This window comes from Vipera berus, assembly GCF_964194415.1.
Source record: "Vipera berus genome assembly, chromosome: 1".
Classification (NCBI taxonomy): domain Eukaryota; kingdom Metazoa; phylum Chordata; class Lepidosauria; order Squamata; family Viperidae; genus Vipera; species Vipera berus.
This window is the reverse complement of record NC_138202.1, coordinates 158,301,625-158,323,655: the sequence shown is the minus strand read 5'-3', so window position 1 is coordinate 158,323,655 and position 22,031 is coordinate 158,301,625. Positions and strand designations below refer to the sequence as shown.

The window sequence follows — 22,031 nt, the reverse complement described above, 5'->3', positions numbered from 1 at the left end:
AACTTTTACCTTTGTCAGGATAAATGGTTAATATTTTGAAAATGTACATTGCTTTGTGCCATTTGGTTAGTCTTAATACAGTACAAGCTTTGCCCAAATGGATTGAAGTCCTCCAACTGACAGCAGAAATCAGTAAATGTCCAGACAAGCTGCTTAATTTGCATTTTGTGCCACAGTAATTTCAAGCTTGTGTAATGAAAAAGAAAGAAAGTACCCAGAAGGAAGAGGTCCTACCAATGGGGTATGTACACCTCAAACCTCAGAAAAAGAAAAAAAAGAAATTCTGCTTGCAGAGATTCCTTTTTCATTGTAAGACAAGTAAAAGTCAATTGACTCTACTACTCAATGTGACATGTACAGAACCAAGCTTAGAAGTGCAAGTTGACATGCCTCAACCATGGGTATGCATTTGAATTTCTCTCAGTCTTTCTTCTGCATTAATCTCTCTGCTTTTATTCTTCTTCATTGCATATAGTCTTCAACTTACCACCATTCATTTAATTTATGTACTTGTGACATTCTCAGTCTCCTGGGCCATGTAATTACCATTTGTGACTTTCCCAGGCACTTCTAACAAGCAAAGTCAATGAGGGAAGCCGAATTTGCTTAACAACTCAGTTAACAACTGCTTCACTTAGCAATGGAAGTTCCACAACCAACTATGGTTGGAAGTTGAAGGCTACCTGTAATTAGGTAGAACCTGCCCTATGGAATAGCAGCTCCCTAGAGATCTGGATTAACCCAGTCCTCTTAAGCCTTTTGTAAGGCATTAAAAGCTGGTGGATCCCTTGGTCATTGGGGTGGGAGGTTTAGTGAGATGTGTTGACTATCTGCTTGGTTCTAGTCCTACAAGGGAGGGTCTTTAGATAGGGGGGGGCACAAAAATTCCAGTTGAGGGTCACAACCAGCAACTTGATTCCACACCCACTGCTGACTCTCTGGATGTCCCCAAGTCCTTCCTTTTTGTCCCCAAGTCATAAGACAATGCCCATGGTATGCTGCTATGGCCAAGAAAATTATATGACCACACCCACCAACACCAAGATCTGAGCTTGACTTTTTAAATAAATAAACAGATATAAATTTTGAACCCAATGCCTTTTTTTAATTGAGTCCATTTATTCAATAAAAGAAACTCTCTTCAAGTGACAAAACTTAGTAATCTCTCCTATTTAAATAGTAGGGGAAGTATTGATGTATTGTATGCATTTATGTGAAAAATCTATATACTTTTCACTATGCATCAGAGGAAAAGGAATTATCAGAACCAGTATCAAACATAATAACAAATGCAATGTTCATTTACCTATGATACAATTATACAAAACAAGTGCTGTAGGATAAGATATTCCCTGTTCAGGATTCCAAACACTCTATTCCACTCCAGCTCAAAGACGATGTTCTGTGGCCAAATTAACACTTTTGTGATTCACTGAACTATCTTGTGTCTCCATCCCTTTAGGGTTTCTCTCTGTCTCTCTCTTTTTTTGAGAGAGAGAGAGGAATCTTTATAAAAAATATCTCAAGATGTCTTCAAGCCTACTGACTCCATCTCCTGGTTCATAGTTAGTGCTAGTTTGGTAATGTAGGGTACACACTAACTGTCTGGAAATAAGTAATGATATGCCACTTTGTAATTTAGAGTATGATTTAAAAAGTTTTCTCCCCATAGAATTCAAAGATGTAGACAACTGTAATGATCTATAACGCATGATGAATCATAGCAGGATTAAATAATATGGACAGATATCTATTGTCTTCTCACATTGCCTTGCCCTAGAACATTAATATTTTTATACCCTTTTGGAGTAGTTTTCTATTGCCCCATGTCATTAGTTGGTTCTTCCTGTCAAATTGTCACTTTTGTAAATAAAAAACTTTAAAGTGCTTCATCCCCCAAACAAATACATGAAATAGCAAGCACTCTGTAACATGCCTTCATTATGCTAACATTACAGCTGTTCTAAATTTAAAATAAGTACATGCATCAGACTTTATGAATGAAAAAAAAATCTCCTCTAGTAGTTGCCAATCAAAAGCTGCTTTGTTTCATTGCATCACCCAAATGAAATAAGACAATCTGCTCCCTGTTCACATGGAGCTTAGAAACATTTTAGCACACACCCACACATTGTGGTGGTATGCCATCTGCTACGAACAGGTGGTTAACCTAAGAATATGTGAAGCCTTTGTGCAGAACTTTTAGCACCTGCTTTAAGCTCAGAGGCCACCACTTCACATCCTGTTTCCTAAGTCATGTCAGATCCAGCCTAATATTCTCAAAGGGGGCTATGAGCAGAGGCATTGTCAACCCTATCTGGTAAAACAGACAAGAAACATGACTAGGTGGGCTAATACGACTTTACTATAAGGCTACATTAACAGAATTTTGAAAGTCTGCTGACGAATTTTTGATCAGATACAGGGAGTCCTTGACTTACAACCGCAATTGTGAGTGGAATTTCAATTGTAAGTCAGCACAACTTCCTGCTGGCACTTTTAACTGCTTGATCCATTCAGGCAAGTCCTTCCTTAGGATCTTCTTCCTCTGATCTTTAAGCCACTGAGGGCTCCTACCTTTTGTCTTACTGTTTCCTAGGCAGAGTCTCTTCCCCTTGTCCCCCAGAATCATCCACCCATCCCATACCATTAAGGGATAGGAAAGACGGCTGATCGCAAAATAGGGATGCCATGCCTTACTTTGAGGAGATACTTAGGAGTGCATGCAAAACAGCTAGAAGAAAGAAGTACCCAGGAGAATTACAAGAGTGGGAGTGGATTTAAGAGACTCTTTGATATAATGCCAGGAAAGAGACAGACAGATACAGAGAGGAGACAAGGAGGGGGGAATGTGGAAAAATAAAACCTTCTTTTCCAAAATTAAGAATAGTTGCTGTTTTCTTCCTCAGAGAACAAAACAGTTTTCAAAGGAAAATGTTAAAAGACATTTTTAGTGGTGACAGAAAAGTCCCACGTAAGGCTAGAGGAAAGAAATGCTACCTCAGCATGGGCAATGAGAAATTTAGGTCACATAACCAAGGAAATGTCAACCTTTTAAATTCACATCTAAAGGGAAAGAAGCGCGGGCGATATTTCTAAGCCGAAACACACAACCTTTTTCTCTAGTGGAGGAGAGAGGGAATATGAATCCCACATTAGCGCATTATGGCATTGCTCCGTATTATCTTCTAAGGTTCTTTTAATCTCCAGATGTCAGCATTCAGGAAAACTGGTCTCTTTGGACTAAATACTATATGGTTTACTTTTTATTTCTTCTTTATTTTTAAATCTATACACCTAGAACCGTGGTGATGAACCTATGGCACGCGTGCCACGGGTGGCACGCAGACCCCTCTTTGTGGGCATGCGCACTGTCACCCCACTCCTAGGCCTTCAGCTGGGTTTTTATAAAACCTTTTCACTTTAGGCCTCCATCGCCGTGTGCAAAAAAAAAAAAGGTACACTTGGTCTCTGAAAGTTTCGCCATCACTGACCTAGAATTACTTCCCTGTCTCAAGGACAGGGATCCGGTTAGTCTAGAAGCCCCCTACCTTTTAGGCACCAGGGACCGGTTCTGTGGGGAGAGGTTTTTCTGTGGACTGGAGAGGGCATGGTTTCGTGTGCTGCCTGCATCCCATGGATAAGGCTTCACTTGTTTGCGCGGCCCGGTTTCTGGTATGCTGCAGCCCGGTGCCAGTACATGGACCGGGGCTTAGGGACCTCTGGCTTAGTGTCTGCTAATTGAAAGACCTGATTTCCATTGAATTGCTCTCCCTCTGCAGTTCACTGTGCCACTCCAAATTTTCTCCAGAGAGTTAGAGACAACTCTCTTTGCAACAGCAAAAATGGCACAAGGGGAAGGGTTATTTAGGAAAGGGAGGGAGGTGTAATCAATTTTAAAGTAGGCTGCTCTACATTGCAGATAGTCTTCTATTTAACAGTGATCCATTTAAGGATGGCTCAAAGATATAAGTAAAGGTAAAGTTTCCCCCGCACATGCGTGCTAGTCGCTTACAACTCTATGGGCCGGTGCTCATCTCCGTTTCAAAGCCAAAGAGCCAGCGCTTGTCCGAGGACGTCTCCGTGGTCATGTGGTCGGCATGACTAGACGCAAAAGGCGCACGGAACGCTGTTACCTTCCCATCGTAGTGGTCCCTATTTTTCTACTTGCATTTTACGCGCTTTCAAACTGCTAGGTTGGCAAAAGCTGGGACGAGTAACAGGCACTCACTCTGTTACGCAGCACTCAGGATTCGACCCGCCAAACTGCCGACTTTCTCATCGACAAGCTTGGCGTCCTAACCCGCTGAGCCACCACATCCCTTTTTCAAAGATATAACAGCCTTGCAAAAAGTGCCTTAGGACCTGTACTCGCACTTAAGAGTATCGCACTACCCCCATGATCATGTGATCACAATTCAGGTGCCTGTCAATGGGCTCGCATTTATGACGGGTTGCTGTGTCCTGCAGTCACATGATCATGATTTGTTACTTTTTTTTACCAGTTTCCAGCAAAAAAGGTCCACTGGAATAGCTAGATTCATTTAATGACCTTGTGATTCATTTAATGACCATGTGATTTGCTTTATAACCACTGAAAAAATGATCCTAAAATCAAGTCTGGTTACACTCAACTTACAACCATACTGACTTACAATTGAAATTTCAGTCACCATTGTGGTTGTAAGTCAAGGACTACCTGTATCTGATCAAAGATACTTCTAAAAGGAAGATAACTCCTTTCACTGGTGAAAGAGGACAATAGATGATAGCACTTTGTATCTTGTACAAAACGTCCAAAGAAAGATACTGATTGAAAGATGTTTCAGCCTTATTTCATATTGTTGTTTAATTCCAATCTTTCAGTTTATCATTTTTATGTGTGGGCCTACATATCAATACTGAAGAAAGAGTTTTAAAACAGTTCTGTGTTTAGTTCTCTTGCTTTCTTGCAAAGCAATCAAAACAGTGCTTTCTCACTGCTTTCTCCTTCTCTCCTGGAGTTGCCCCATTGCCTCCCTCTGTCCTACTCATGTGACCTGTCTGCATTTACAAGCATCTCTGAGGTCTTCCAGCTGTGCTTCCTCCGAGTCCGACTCAGCTTCCCAGCACAGCTGGCTCTCAGCTTCATCACAAGTGGAAGGACCAGCCTCTTTATTAGTTTGTAAGTCCTGCAGCTCATCAGAGCCTCCCTCTGACTCTGATGGCTCTCCAAGCCCCTCCTCCTCCTCTGATTCCCCAGACTCAACTACCGGGATCACAGGCTGGCACAGAATCACAACAGTTACTAACTTAATAGCTGCAGTGATTCACTTAACAAGAAAGGTTCTAAAATGGGGCAAAATGTACTTAACAAATGTCATTTAGCAACAGAAATTTTAGGCCCAATGGTGGTTGTAAATTGAGGACTACCTGTATTTCAAGCTCTTTTCATATATGAAACACTTTTCAAAGTGCAGGTGTGTACTGACCTTAATACGACCTGACCCAAGCTGTGGAGGTAAAGATCTGGATGCAGCTGTTACTCTTGCCCTTGCTTGAGCCAAGTTACCTGTTTGAAAAGAGAGACAGAATAAGCAAGAGACAGAAGGAGAAAGCAGCAATGATTAGAAACAATTATTAAAAAAAGAAAAGTCCCCTTCAAGTGGAACTCAGCACCCTGTAACCACATAACACATTTGTGTTGTTTTCTTGGCAACAATATGGAAGTGGATTGCCACAGGGCAAAAAGATCATGAAAATCAGAAAGTCAGGCAAACTAATATAAGTGCCAGCAAAATGAACACTGGGTATTTTTCTTAGTCAACCTAGAAGCATGCTCTCGTTGGATTTACAAATTAAACCAATCTTTGCAAATGGAATTAGAACTTCACCCATAGGCAACTCCATCCCAGCCTCTCAGAGGCCCTTTATAAATCAGCCTTTGCACCAGCCTCTGTAAGCATATTCAAGCTATTTTGTTTTCTGTATATAATTATTATCTAGCAAAATAAGAACTCTCTGCAGGTTTTTACATAAGTATCATGAAGCCATAGATATTTATGAAGAGCAAGAAAAACAAGACTAATAGTGTAGTATACCCATAATAGTGTGTGTGTGTGTGTGTGTGTGTGTGTGTGTAAATACTATGCAAAGCAATCAAAACAGTGAGAAGTGGGCAAAATAATTAAATAAATACAGGAGCTAAAAGAAAAAGGACATTTAACTGAAGTTAGTTTATACCAATTCCCACATCAATCTTCCAGGCCATTCTGTTCTTGCAAATTATGCCTGCTTCTACTAGGTCCATATGCCAGTTAAATTTGGCCCAGATGCATTTGCAGCAGTGAGCCAGTTTGGTGTAGTGGTTAAGGCAACCAGACTAGAAACCAAAACACCATGAGTCCTAATCCCATCTTAGGATAAAAGCTGGCTGGGTGACTTTACGCTAGTCATGTTCTCTCAGCCCAATTTACACCACAAGGTTGCTATTGTGAGGAAAATAGGAGGATGAAAGAGTATGAGATATATGCACTACCTTGAGTTATGTGTAAGAATTACAAAGGTGGGATAAATATAAATAAATAAATAAAAACATGAAACTCTCCCACTATTGGCACACACTTTAAATGTTACAATCTAGAGGAGGTAATATCATTAGTAAAGCATCTTTATTTCAATCAATCTTTACTTCAGTCTATCAATACAATAGATATTAGCTATTTGAAAGGACTCTTGAATAAAGCGTTTAAATATGTCATACTAACAATTCAACAGCTAAGAATCTTAAAGAATATTAATTACATTTCTTATGATTTTAAGATTGAATATTTTCAACTGAACCTTTCCTATTTATCGATCACTCCAGAATAAGTTTTAAAAGGGCTGGCTCTTAACTTTGGTAGGAAGGTATACTTACACATGCTGCATGAGCTTGTCATATTATTATGCCATTTTGGTTCGATGTCTGTCAATATGGTGTTATTAATAGGCTTGGAAATTGGAATATATGAATGTAAATTTACACCATACACCAAAATGTTAGTTTTTATATTATATATAGTTACAATGATATAAAGAATAATTAGAGTGATAAAGAATAAAGAAAAATGTATATAAAGTTATAATTATGTGAAGAATTATTGTTTTATTGACTATAGGGGACAGCGTAAAAGATCACTTTTCCATAGTAGCCAAGTGAAGACTGATGATTTCATTCATTTCATCAAGACAGAAAGATTTATTTTAAGATAAGGCCAAACTATTATTTCTGTGCAATGTAAAATGGTTTGGTTTTTTTTCCCCTTTTGTTCCCTTTTATATTTTAGTAATTTTTCCCTCTCTTCTCTTTTCTTCTTAACCCATTCAGTCTCCCTTAATATATTTGTGATATATTCCAACTACTTTCAACTTAATTTTATGTTTCTTTCACTGCTGTATAACAATGAACCAGGGTACGCTCTTATACTGAGGCATTTGATCACATCTTTAAATTTATGCAGATTTAGATTGTTTTAGGTGTATTTTACACATATGCAAAATGGTGAACGGGTGCTTACATTTGCATTTCATTACATGCTTATAAGATACACATAGTTTTGTATGTGATCTCACTATTCTTGGGCCACTTGCACCGATTCATTGAATTCAGCAGCCAACTTTTAAGTCCACATTCAAGCCTATTCATTTCATTATGTTTTCTTTTTTTCTTTTTTTCTTTTTTTTATTTTAATTCCATTTATATCCCGCCCTTCTCCGAAGACTCAGGGCGGCTTACAAGCTTAGCAGTAGCCTTCATTCTATGTATATGCCTGCTTATTAGGGCTTTCATACACCCCCCAAGCTGCATTATTACAAAGTCAGCTTATTGCCCCCAACAATCTGGGTCCTCATTTTACCTACCTCGGAAGGATGGAAGGCTGAGTCAACCTTGAGCCTGGTGGGATGCAAACCTGCACTAATTGCAGGCAGCTGGTGTTACTTAAGGAGGCATTAGCCCACTGCTCCACCAAGGCAATCAACAAATATAGTAGACCAAAGGTTTTTCAAACTTTCTCAAACTACAGAAACTGTGAGTTAGGACAAGCGTCCTGGAACCCCTGATCAAGGGGCAAAATGGTGAGCTATCATAAACACCAATGCCTCATGGGGTGTGAAGCTTCTGAATGTTAGCTGACAAGTTTTGCCTTTCCCTTGCAGTTTAGAAAAACTGTTCTGGAATCAACGACCCCCATCCCCCACCCACCTTAGGGCTCTTCAGAACACAGTTTTAAAACAGAGAGAGGAGGGGTGGAGGGAGGGAGACAGAGAGAGAAAGAGAGAGATGTACCAGTAGTATTTTATTATTAACCTGCAAACCTGACAGCATAGCAAATAGTTTTCCAATTAATGTCTTTATACCTTTTAGTTGGACTAAAAGCCTCATTTACATTCACCTGTTTGCCATACGTATACCAAAGTAGACATCCTTAAAACGGTTACGTGGAACAGGCATTTTCTACATGAATAATTATTACATGATTTTCACCAATTCTTGGTCTTTGAATGATCCAATCACCTTTTTTGTACCCTCTCACCTTGTTCCCACCCAGGTACAGCATTTAGGTCACCAATCAAAAAGAACTTTTACTCCAGGATCATGTTTTCAGAAAGTTGTATTATTTTTCCTAATGCATCGTTGGTTCTTTCATCAGAATCATGCACTGAAATGTGACAATTAACTAAGATCTACCTATAGAGTCCTACTTCCTTATGTATACACAAGAAATCCACAAGATACTAATTCATATTTTCTGACATCTATATCAGCTTCTTTTATCCATAATTAAATTAGTTAGGACGCTGAACTTGTCGATCGGAAGGTCGGCAGTTTGGCGGGTCGAATCCCGAGTGCCGCGTAGCAGAGTGAGCGCCTGTTACTCGTCCCAGCTTCTGCCAACCTAGCAGTTCGAAAGCACGTAAAAATGCAAGTAGAAAAATAGGGACCACTACGGTGGGAAGGTAACAGCGTTCCGTGCGCCTTTGGCGTCTAGTCATGCCGGCCACATGACCACGGAGATGTCCTCGGACAAGCGCTGGCTCTTCGGCTTTGAAACGGAGATGAGCACCGGCCCCTAGAGTCGGAAACGACTAGCACGCATGTGCGGGGGAAACTTTACCTTTACTTTAAGATATAATAAGATCTTGAACTACCTGAACCACCACCACTATGACTTCAAAGTCTCCTTGATCAATTGATGAATTAATCAATTAATCCACCCAATTAAGTACTTTTAAATAGCTTTAGTTTAGAAAGAAAAACAGGGAGTGAAATGAATCAACATTAGTTGAATAGTACAGTGTGTTTTAAATATTGGAAATCAACTGAATGCCTGTTGACCGGCTGGAAAAGTATTTGTTGTGAACATTTTAAGGCTGTTCTTAAAAATGGTTTTTGCACATTTTTTAAAAAAAAAGAAAGAGAGATTTTAAAAATAAAAGCTTTGAGAGGAAGGAAGGAAGTGATGTGGCCTAAGCATGTGCAAAACATTCCAGATACATTTCAAAGTTTTAAGTAGTGAGTGGAGCACAAGATGTCCAAATGTTTTCTCTGGCTACATATCTTCAGAGGCTAAACTGTGATTAATAGCATTGAAAGAACCCTTTGAAGCAGGATTGGTGACATCAAAGTCCTAATCCATGGGTGGCAGGATTTTTATAATGAGTGGGAAGCATTTTAACACATTTCAAAGGATTTACAGCATGCATAAACAATAGGCCACTGCAGATGTGCCACACACCTTTCAGAAACATAACACATAAATAAGTTTCCATTTTAATTTAAATGTAAATAAAGTAAATAAAGTGTTAACACTTCTTTTCAGATTAGCACTTTAAAAGTGCCTTATTTGCAATAAGACCTTTTTTCCTCATTGCTTTTGCAGAACTTATGTTAATTCCATGAAGCTATTTTATTTCTAAACTATAGCTGATACTATATAACTGAAAAGAGGCAACATTTTAAAAAGCATCTATGTGTATGTCTCTCTCTATAATTCTACATATAGAATTCCTTTTCTAGGAAGCAAGATTTAATTAACATAAAGAATATTATATAAAAATATTAGGTAGAAAAGAACATTAAAAAACTCTATTGAAGATACAATGAGAGCTAGCATAAACATAAACAAATTAATATACCAGAACGACAGTTGTTCATAATAGTTGTTCAGAATTCATGATCTGGCAAATAAAAAAATGGGCAGAAAATCCTTTTGTTCCTTCACAGAATTACTTTTCTTTGTTAAATTTACTAGCAGATTTCCTTGCATATCTGTATATGACACAATGTAGATGGAGAATAAATTAATTTGTGTTTACAATAATGACTTGCAAAATTAAATGGGGAAATAATAATTATTTGATTTGATCTGAAACAAAAAAGAGCATTAGATCTCCAACCCACTTGAGTTTCCTACCACTACTAACAAGGTTTTCCATTTGGATTGCCTTTAAATGTGCATTTTAAATTTCTGTTTTAATTTTTTTTGAACCCCACAGTTCAGTGACATGAATCACAATCTTTACATTTTTAAGTGTTAACCTGCTCTTATAATAGCCCCGAATAGTGTGTTTTGAAACATTAATCTTCCATAAATGTAAAAAGCCTTCAGTATTAATGATGCACCAGTTTTCTCCACAAAGAAGTTGTGTCTCCTAATGACATTATTTAAAGTATAGTTAGACCAAAGGAAATCTTGATGAATGTAATGCCTTATTTCTCAATAAGAAATTGTTGTTCTCAAAACAAACTGATATGCAACAAGATGCTGGATTGTGGGAGGCACAGTACCATTCAATTTCCCTATCGTCAGCAATAAGTTTGATTTTCTAAGACAAGTTTTACAGAAGAAATAATGTTTAGCATCGATTCACAACAAATAATTCCTTCTATGAAAACTCTCATTATAACCTTCAAGTGGGCAGGCAGAACAGCGTGTCATATGGCAACAATTTTTGAATAAAGATACCTCAAATGTGGCTAACTTACAGAATGTGTCCAAAATTCAAGACCCATGATCTGCAAGAGAATGAAATTTGGAAAAAGTTGCGGCTGCTTCATTGCTATTAGCTTGCAGCTGATCTGCTAGACTGCTGCTGTTGTCACATAATCTTCATTTTCAATGTTTTGGGACGGTTCCCAGCCAGTTTTGCAATCTTTTTCTCTCTCCACCCACCCTGCAGTAGTCATTTACCTGCCTTCTAGGAAGGGGAGAGAAGGGGAGGGGACGGAAGGAAAGGGAAGAGAAGGGAAGAGGGAAGGAGAGAGGAAAGAATATTTCTGATGCTCTCTGCCAACTTCCCACAGGGAAGCTCAATGGGGAAGCCATCAGGAAATCAAAAAATTTTCCAACTCCCACTGGTTTACCCAGCCCGCCTGTGGTAATTATGTCTCTTTGTTTAGTTAAGGAAATATTTCTAAAATGATGAGGTACATTAACATACATTTTAGCTATGCAGTATGAATCTATATTTTTTTCTTAAACTCTACTCCTTAGAATTCCTTTGGGCTCTCCTTTCTGTTTCCAGTGAATGTATATACAGGACCACATTTTAGTACTTTGAAATAGTGTTAAAAATATTTTATCTGTTAGACTAGTTTCTTCTATTTGTAATATAAATAGAACATTTCTGGATTTCTTTGCTGCCACCTAGTAGTTATCCATATTTTTGCAATGTAGCCCTTTAGTACATAGCCAAGGATTTTAATCAACTGAATGTTTCCCATCCTAAATTGGGCTGATGAAACAAATAAAAATAGGTAGGTTAATGAGAGAGATCAGAGAACAAAAAGTACTTTTCTTACTTGAATATAAGCCCATTGATGATAGATAGATAGATAGATAGATAGATAGATAGATAGATAGATAGATGATAGATAGATAGATTAATTTAATTATCTGTCATTGGACAATATCAACTCTGGGCAGGTTCATAACATGCTGATTGGATTTACAAAAAATGGTGAACCATAAAGTAACCATATTGGTTAGTTTCACATCTCATTTTAACCTCACAAGTTATGCAATCCCAATTACTGAGTCACAACCATCCAGATTCCAAAGGCTGTTCAGGCTCCTGGCCTGAACAAAAGCAGCAAACAATATAAGCAAAAACCTTATAAAAAGGAACACTCCAAATCTGCAAAGACACTGTACAGAGAAAGACAATATATTGGATTAAGACTGACTAGATTCCAGTTTAATTTATCAACTAGCTATGAAGCATCCTGGATGACAAGAATGAAATTTGCTGTCCGGTTTGCTGATCCCTATCCTGCCTCTATTGCTTCTGCTAACAGCCACTGCCAGCCCCTTCCAAGGTAATTGGTAACAGAGCCTAGCAGATTTCATACATCTTGAGGCTGCCCTTGAATAGTGTCAGAATAATGGGAAAGATATTATTTTAACACTGATACAACTAATGATAATTTAAGCTCCTGTGGGAGCTGGGGACAAGATGAAGGCAATGTCACAGGCACAGGACAGATTTTTTTTTGTGTGGCCAGGATATAATTCTGCAGTGGTTAGTGCCAAGTGATGATTTAACCATAAAATGTATTATTAAAGATATACTCAACATCGTTCATTGCATAATGGGGAGGCTTTTTGTAAGGGGCAGGATTTAAAAACTACTATTAATAGGCATACATTTAGTCAAGAGACAGCTTTGCTGAAGAAAATACATGCAGCAGAAATTCCTCAACTAAACCTTATTTTATTCTATTTGGAGCATCACTGCTCTCATTTCCTTGTTTCCCTATGCTATTTTTATCCCAACCTTCAGATTAAGTGCTCTCAGAAGAGCTACCAAACCAGAAGATCCCCCCTCCAACCATCTCTTTTATCTAATGCTGTGTCAAATTATTAGCTCTCCTTTAATATATGAAAGTTGGTGGAGTGAGTTGAAGAGAACAAACAGAAATACGCTCCCCTGTGAAATCCTTCTGAAATTTCTGCATCATAGGAGGAAAAGGGAAAAATGGTTTGATTTTTCTCCCTTTTCTTGTTTTTAAAAGCCTCCACCCAGTATGGTCACTCACGAGGTCTAATAAGACTGCATTCATCCACATTATCCACACGGTAAGGACAGAGCTGTTTCCTTCTTGGAGATTTACTTTTCTGAGTTTTGAGTTTTGGAGCACAAGACAACACACCAAGGTCAGGAAAGGGGACGGTAATTATGTTGAAAACTACCTTTGAAAATTCCCAGGAGTCTTCTCTTGAGATAGCAGTATATGAAATTGGGCTATAAGGAAAACCTGTGGCTTCTTATTTGTATCCTACCTGCCCTGCTGCCTGTCTGGATTTCTATCCAAGCTCCTTGTCATCATTTCCACCTGGGGTTGAAAATCTTGATTATTGGGTTGGGAAATTTCAATCACCATAATCCAGTATTGGATTCTAGGAATTTTTCCATGGTGATAAATTTGCATATATTACATTTTGTTATACAGCACCCAAAGTCCCTCTTTTAGAGAGATGGGTAGTTCAGAAATGTGATAAGTAAATAAATAAATAGACATTTTCAATAACTCATTTTTGCCTTAGAGAATACAATGATTGAAATTACTTTGCCATTTTCAGATGACGTTATGGTGTGAATTGGAATTGTTGACATCTAGGACTACTGGAGGGTGGGAAACTAATGAAGATAGTCCACTGTATATGCTTTATGGATCTGGATGGATCCCAATGGGTGCTTGAAGATTGTCTTAGCAATCTTCCAGACAGTTCTGTCAAACTCTTGGATGGATCTTGGAAATTGGAAGCAATCAAAACACTTATGCAGTAGCTTCAGCCTCTCTCTCTCTCTGCCAGTCTAGAATCTTCTTGGTGAATCAAGAAATTCTAGGATACTAAAAAAAGAGATGCTTAGATTATTAGTGGAGAAAGAGTAAAATCTGACTAAGCAAGAATAATGGTTAGTGTTTATGCCCACACTATGACAATAAGAGCAATGTTAGTATTTCTCTGCCTTTATTGCACTGGCGGATTGTCACTTAGCAGTTCTTTTAAGGCAGGGGTGCTGGCCCGTGGGTCGGATGCGTCATGCCGAAACCACACCCACCCCATTGCCAGCAATGGAAAAAAAGTCACGATACGTCACACCACGTCACGTGATGTTGCGAGTTTGACACCCCTATTTTAAGGGAACCCTCTCCCTTGGACTGGATAACTGGATTCTTTTCAATCAGAATTCAGGCCCAGGGACGAAAAGAAAAGGCACTGGCCACCTTAGTGGATGTTTATTAGGCTTGGATGGAACAGTCCATAGTTCCTGACCCTTTGGGACATCTCAGTGGATAAAAAGTTGGGCTCTCTCCCTTGTGCTGCAGGTTTTAGGACTCTCACTGCTGTTTAATATTTGCAAGATAACTCTGGGAGAAATTGTGTGTCTGTCTGCAATGGGATATCATTAAAGTTTCTGTAAACATCCAGCATTTGCACTCCATGGCTGACACAGTTGAAAGTTGTTGGAAGAACTTTTCAGAAACAATGGATGGGAACATCTATAATTCAACTCCCATGGAGAGTTCAACCTGAATTCATCATTCAAGATGCTCTCATCTAAGTTCCTACAATGGAAAATTTAAAACTGTAGGTATTATGGCACTTATTAGACTGATGAGAGCCTTTTCATTGGGTTTCAGATGACTGATTAATGCAATTGTGAGATGTTTTGAAATAATACAGAAAATGTGCTTTGGAGTTAATGGGAGCACAAATATAACATCCTGCTGCAATTCTTCAAAGTAGCCATCAGATGTTTTAAAGGGAAATGGAGAGGTGATGTCCTGACTTTGGATCTATCCAGATATGTTGACTGTAATTCCCATAACTTTGGGTTGAAGACAGTTGCAAGACCATGTGTGGACAAAGCACTCTGCATGATTATACAAGCCAACGATGAATTTAAGAAACGATCTCAGGAAGTCATTTGTGAAGTATAATAAACCCCTTTATTTGCTAAATCCAGCCTTATCTATGTCTCAAATCTGCAGGTCAGTATAGTTCACAACTGCTCCTTTACCATTTGTGGTTTAAGTCCTCTTTTTATGCATAACACTATGGGCAATGTGACAAAATACAATTAATTTTTACAAGCTTTTATGATATGGGCCATACTTGGGAGAAACAAGCTCTTTTAAATTGTAAGAGAATCTCAACAGCTTTTAGTTAAGTTAGCTCATTTTTTAAAGAAATTATAAATTTGGATTTATCTATAGATGGGTACATTATCATTATAATAGCTGCTGTTACTGATTTAACAGAATAAATATAATATATATCAAGCCTTGAAATAAATTCTGCACATACATCAGCCATAGTTTTACTGGAATTCAAATGATCTGAAAAACACTATAAGTTTCCTGGAACTGCTCTTTGCTGTAGAAAATGCTGTTAATTAAAAGCAAAACAATAGTTGCATGCTTATGATCGGTGTTGCCAGATTTCATTCATCTTCCTCTCCTGATGGAGAAGTGTACGAGGTAAGCCTATATTCTACTCTTCCTCTGCCATTTGTAATAACTAAAATCCTACTTTCACAATGTGCAAAATTGAGTAATTAATTTATAAAACTAAAATAAATATTTAGCTCCTTTGCCATAATATTTCAGTTGCTTTTATTCAATACTAAAATCCCAAAGTGTCCTACAAAGTGCATGAGGAATATGGATAGTCCTTGACATATGACCATAATGTAGCTTGCCCATTACGGTCATATGTTGTGACAGATGTAAATTGTGTCTGTCACATGACCAAGCTGATTTTACAACCTTTTTTTGTGGTGGTCATTAAACAAACACTGCGTTCATAAAACAAACACCAGTGCTTGTTTTAAATGACCACTGTGGTTTGTTAAACAAAGCCACTGTTTGCTATGGTATGATTTTTCTGAAAACCAGAAGTAATGTACTGCTTTCTGCAAAACTGTCATAAAATGTGGTGATGTGACTGCAGGATGCTGCAAATGGCCATAAATGTGGCCATCTTGCTGAGTGCCCTAATTGTGGTCATGTGAATGTGAGGGGAGGGGCGACCATTGGATCTGGGTCATAACTCCCTTTTTCCAGCTAAGTTGTAACTTTGAATAGTCACTAACCAACCAGCCATAAGTTGAGGATTACTTGTTGAACCAAACCAAATACACTTAAATTTTCAAGTAGTTTATTTTTTCCATTCAGGATTGAGATGTATGCAATGCTAAGTTTATATTTTGGAAAAAATATGAGTTGAATATTATCAGAATTTAATATGAGGGTGTCTATTTATACTCCATGGTAAATCAATTCTTGTGTTCCAGTTTCAGGTTAGGTTGGAGATTCAGGAGGATAGCAGATGCAAAAATATAAATCTGGTCACTTCCAACATACCTCAGTTTTGCTTTGACCAATGTTTGAGGAAAGCAGCTTCAGAGGATCGAAGGGGGAGAGGCTGAGGATTCCCCCTACTCCCCCCATTTTAGAAGGGACACCTGTATAAGCCAATAGCTCCTGAAATAACTTCCCAGGTTTCATAGTCTGCAATCTAAGGCCATCAACAAATGAACCTGAAACGGAGGTTCAGTTAAGAAAAAAACACAGCAATACACATTCAGATAGTGGAAGAAAAGAAAATGAAGCTTTCAATGTCAATTAGTCATGATAATTATAAATTTCCCCTTCTATCAGATGCAAGTTCTAATTCCTGAGGAACATAGGTTAAAAAAAACCCCTAGCCTTTCTTTATTTTGCATGGTGGAAATATACCGAACTAAATAGAGTTACGCATATCATGGTTTTGCTCTGTCATGATCCAATATCCAGAGCCAAATGCAACACAGTAGGGACTAGCATAATAATAATAATAATAATAATAATAATAATAATAATAATAATAATAATAATAATAATAATAATAATAATAATAATAATAATAATAATAATAATAATAATTTTATTTGTATACCGCCCTTCTCCCGAAGGACTCAGGGCGGTGAACAGGGCAACATATAAAAATACAATGAGGCAGACAATTACAACATGGTCCTCCTGTCTTCTCTAATTTGTTTAAAAAACAGCTATAAAAATCAGAAGAACCCCTTAGCATCTCACTTATCATGGAAAAGTTGTCAGTTAACTGATCATCTGTAGATGGCATTGTTACTTCTGAATACATTGTGGACTGTGCTGCTTCATGTTTTCCCATATATATATTGTATATAGCCAGGGCTTTTTTTCTCATAGAACACTCAGAATGGAGTTCCGGCACCTTTTTTGGATGGAACCTTGTAGGGTAGGCAAGGCAGGTTGTATGACGGTGTATGAGTTCCGGCACCTTTTTGTTTTACAAAAAAAGCACTGTATATAGCCATCTGTCTTGCAGGGAATAATCATATTCCCCCCCCAGGAAAAAACAAAAATAAAATAGTGATTCTAATAAAAGGGAATATATGTAGTTCTGGGTTGTGCTGTAGAGTCCTTGGTGCTCTCTGAGCACCAAGGACAGAACTAAGCTCAAAGAGCAACAAGGACTCCATAAGACCAGCCAATTGCCTTCTGACTGTAAAATGTTTTCAAACCCAAAGATTATCTCATAAATGTTCTAGAACTGATAAAATTTAGAGTTATGTAAGTGTTTAGGAGAATCTTCCACAAAGAAAGTATTGTTATATTTCAGTCTTGTTCATTATTGTTCAATTTTGTTTTATGTAGGTACAATTCTTTATTCAGAATTGTTTATTCATTTAGGAATAAGCTGTGTTGCACTCATTTGTTTTGATTTCTATAGAATTGCTCTGCAGAATATATTCTAATAAGCAAATACATATTTTTCTCCCAAACTACGTGCAAAACTGTTTTAAAAATACAATTTGAGTGATATTTAGGAAATATGTTTAGTAACATAAACCGGTCACTTTCAAAGTCATCCTTGTCTTTGTTCTGTTAATAGCACCATCTTGTGGAACATTTGCAAACCCTTTCTACATTCCACCACAAACCCTGTGTACTTCTGATAGATAGAACAATGCAGGTTTTTCTGTTGTACAGAATTGGACAGTTTTTATATAAAAGATCTACTTTCAAAGCTGTTTACTCTGAAAGCCAGCAGAATTAATCAATATATATTTATATATTAATCAATATATATTTATTTGTGCCCTTTCTAAGCTTCCTGTATTTAAAAACAATACCCATAGTCCAAAAAAGTGCCTTTTCCTTTCAGACCCTATATTAGTCATAACAACCCGCAACTCTGTAAGTCTGTTGTATTAAAACAATTGCTGTTAACAATAAAGCAGTGAAAAAGATCTAAAACTGTATATACCGGTAATAAGATAAAAGGGGCATAATCACCAATAGCTATTGCGCTCTCAAGAAAAGGCAACTAATTAAAACATTCAACTAATATAACAGGATATATCTCTTGCCAGGCTATTACAGATTCTGGACACAAGTACAAAAGGATTTTCTTTATGACCATTTGCCTTATATCAAATCTTGCTACCAATCCAGCTAGTTTAGTATGGCTTATTCTGCAATAATGGGCAACAATTTTCCAAGGTTTCAGAAATCTTTTCTAGTTTCATTTGGAGATGCCAAGGAAGGACAGCACAAAACTTCTGAAGAGAAAATACATGGCATTTCATTAGTTTCAGCCCAGGGACTCAAAGAAAGCCCTTAGAAATTAGCTAGGTTTATACAGGAGTCAATCTGCACAGATTCTTTTTAATATTCCAGATTTTATCAGAATGTAAAAAGAGGGAAAGGAGAAAAATCCTCCATAAAATCAAAGATGTTTATCAAATAACATGAGTGAAAATAATTATTTTATGATAATTTCTTTCATTTGGAAGCACCTCTAATGTGGAAATCTGCAGATAAATTGGAAAAGAGGGGATTATATATATTTCTATTGTGTTATTTGCTTTGGGGGTAAACAACAGAGCGTTGGAGAAAAAGATGAAGAAATTTTGAGCAAAAGAAATTAAAGGCAAGAGTTATGAAAGAAGAAGAAAAACCTAAATGGCATAATTCAAAACATTTTCGTACATACCCCCTTTGATTTTGTTCTTCTTGTTATTCTGGGAGTTATAATTTAAGGCAGAATATTCTCAGTACGGGTAGTCCTCAACCTATGGCCACAATTGAGCCCAAGGTTTCTGTCACTAAGTGAGACAGTTGCTAAGTGAATTTTGCCCTACTATACAACCTTTTTTGCCACAGCTGTTATGTGAATCACCGCAGTTGTTAAGTTAGTAACATGGCCGTTAAATGAATCTGGCTTCTCAAAACTGGCAAAAGGTAATCACATAACCCTGGGACCATGAAAACATGAGTCCCGTTGCCTAGTGACTGTTTATGGTCATGTAACCATGGTGGTGCTGCAACAATTGTTAAGTGTGAAAAAGGGTCATAAATCATTTTTTTCAGTGCCATTGTAGCCTTGAACAGTCATTAAATGAACCGCTATTAAGTTGAGGATTACCTGTACCTCAGTTCTCAAACATTCTCTGTGTACCTCAGGGCTAATACTGTACATATCTGCAATAGCTTTACGTTTCCAATAACAATAGCAGTCAGCCAAAAAGAAAAAGAAAACCACTGAATAATTTCTAACATCATCATGAACAACATTATCCACAAACTAATTTGAGATTAGAGAGAACTAGGCCAGTCATATAATACAAGGTATCTGTTCTGTACACAACTGCACAGCCTCATGATTGGCTAATCCAACCGGCGGGAATTCCTGGACACCGGGAATCCGTCTCCGTGTTATCTGTCGCCTGACCGGACACAACAGTATCCACCAACAGGAATAGTAAACAAGAATGCTCTGGGTTCAGATGTAGTGCCAAACCATGGTTTAGTACTATGTGCGTTGGCAGCAAACACTGGGCTTGCCTATTCTCCCAGCCTCCTTTCATATAGCCAGGGGAAAGAGATTTGAATTTAAAAAATGAATTCAGATTCTGCTGCAATAATGTTCAGGAGATGTTGCTTTGATTACTGTATATATTTTTTTAATGCCAGAACTATAAAATATGATATAATCCCAATTTATTGTGATAAGATTAAATTAAACCAACATTTACAGTTCAGAAATTAAATTAACGGATGACTGCTTTGGTCTTCTTATAATCTGCAAATGAATCACTAGAATTATCTGCCAAGTTAATAAATGTATTAAGAAACATTTTCAGGTTTCCCTTAATTTTAGAACATTCTTTTAAAATAATAAAATTTTAGTTATACCTGAAATAGATATACTTATCCAGGTAGGCTAAATATGCAAACTGTTTGTGTTTGTGAATTCTGACCCAAAATTTGGGTTTTGAGGTTTCTGTCTAGTTAAAATCTGCCAGCAAATTCTAGGCAAGCATTGATGAAGTCAGCTTAATTCTACCAAATTCAGGAATTCATAGTAAGCTTTCTGAGTCTTCTAATTAAAAATATTATTTGACAACACCACCATCCTGAGATATCACGCATTATGTCAGCCAACTCTCCCTACTATCTTTGATGATTCATTATGGGGTCAAAATGACCTCATTTGTGTGAAATGGGCAATTGAGTTCCTATATTTTATAACTAAAGTATCTTGCACTGAAAACATAATGCAGCTGTTCCTCTGTTCCAGAACATAATTGCTATTCCATAACAGAAGTTATGATAGAAGATAGGTGGAAAACAAATGGAAGATAACTCTTAAATGGAAGATAATTTTCTAGATCTGTTATAAAATTCTCTGAATAAAGTAGACCTTGTTCGAACCAATCACTGGCACAATCTATACTAGTCAGACTATGGCTTTTAATAGAGGTTTTGTTTTGGCACATTTATAAATTTCTAGCTAAGTTTGCCACAGAGGAAGACACCTATATCTGTCTCTAGTACTTTCATCCACTCTTCCAGCTCCCACCCACTCAACAAGCACATACTTAAGGCTCATTCTCATCTCTTCCTAACTGCAACATGAAGATGTCCTGATAACCATTTGTGAACCATGACGCTGCCTTTGTCTCATGCCAGCCCACCACAGGAGGAGCTTAAATTTGTCTTTAGCTTTCCCAGTTTACATGTAATGTTCTCTATTTCACATGTCTTCCATATGCCAGTGATGGCAAACCTTTTAGAAACCAAGTGCCCAAACTGCAACCCCAAACCCACTTATTTATTGTCGTGTGCCGGGTGGGCATTGCCCATTGGGTGGGTGTGGCCCATTGGGTGGGTGTGGCTGCAGTGGTAACGGCAGACTGAGTGGGACTAAAAAGTTCAATCAATTCCAACTTTGCGAGATCTTTTTTTTCCACAAGAAGTTGAAATTGATTGATCGATGGACCTTTTTTTTTTGCACATGGCGGCGGAGGCCTAAAGTGCAAAGGTTTTATAAAACCCAGCTGAAGGCCTAGAACTGGGGCAACGGTGCGCATGCCCACAGAAAAGGCTCTGCGTGCCACCAGTGGCACACGTGCCATAGGTTCGCCAGCACGGATCTATGCCTATTTATGGACAGCACAGAAGATGATATGGTCAGAGGCTAGGATTTACTCAGATCTTATTAGGTTCTCTGAGTTTCTATAGGCATGTCACCTCAAGTCCTTTAGCATTATTTTCCTGGGCTATGCTGTTTCTGGTTGTTTCAACGTGAATTACCCTTTGTACCTGCTGTCTTCCGATCACATAATTCAGCTACGTGGAATTGAAGACCTAGCAACTGAAGATCCATTTCTCCTTGCTTCTCCTTCTATCCCACTTAGGGTAGTGCTGACAGCTGATCCCCAGGCTGGGGTATCTAGAGAAGCAGGAGATGGGAACTGACCCCTGTCCATTAGTTCCCTGACTGCACAGGGCTGATCTGTGGGATCAGCACTGCTAGTGGTTAAAGAGTCCTATCTCCCTCAGCTATCTTGAAAACTAAGTAGGAAATGCTATGGCAGGAGGAGGCAATCGGTTACAGAAAAGCAACAGAAAGCAAGTAATCCATTACAGAAAAGCAACAGAAAGAAGTACAGGATTTAAGCCT

General features: G+C 37.9%; 1 protein-coding gene across 1 annotated transcript in view; it reads right to left on the bottom strand.

Annotated features, from left to right (window-relative positions):
- MYO3B (myosin IIIB) overlaps positions 1-22,031 on the bottom strand; it is a gene marked incomplete at both ends in the record, with an annotated part of 269,873 nt that overhangs the window by 88,372 nt on the left and 159,470 nt on the right. The window contains one exon of the mRNA XM_081339995.1: positions 5,472-5,551. Within this exon, the coding sequence (XP_081196121.1) occupies positions 5,472-5,551 (80 nt within the window). The remainder of the gene's footprint in view (positions 1-5,471; positions 5,552-22,031) is intronic.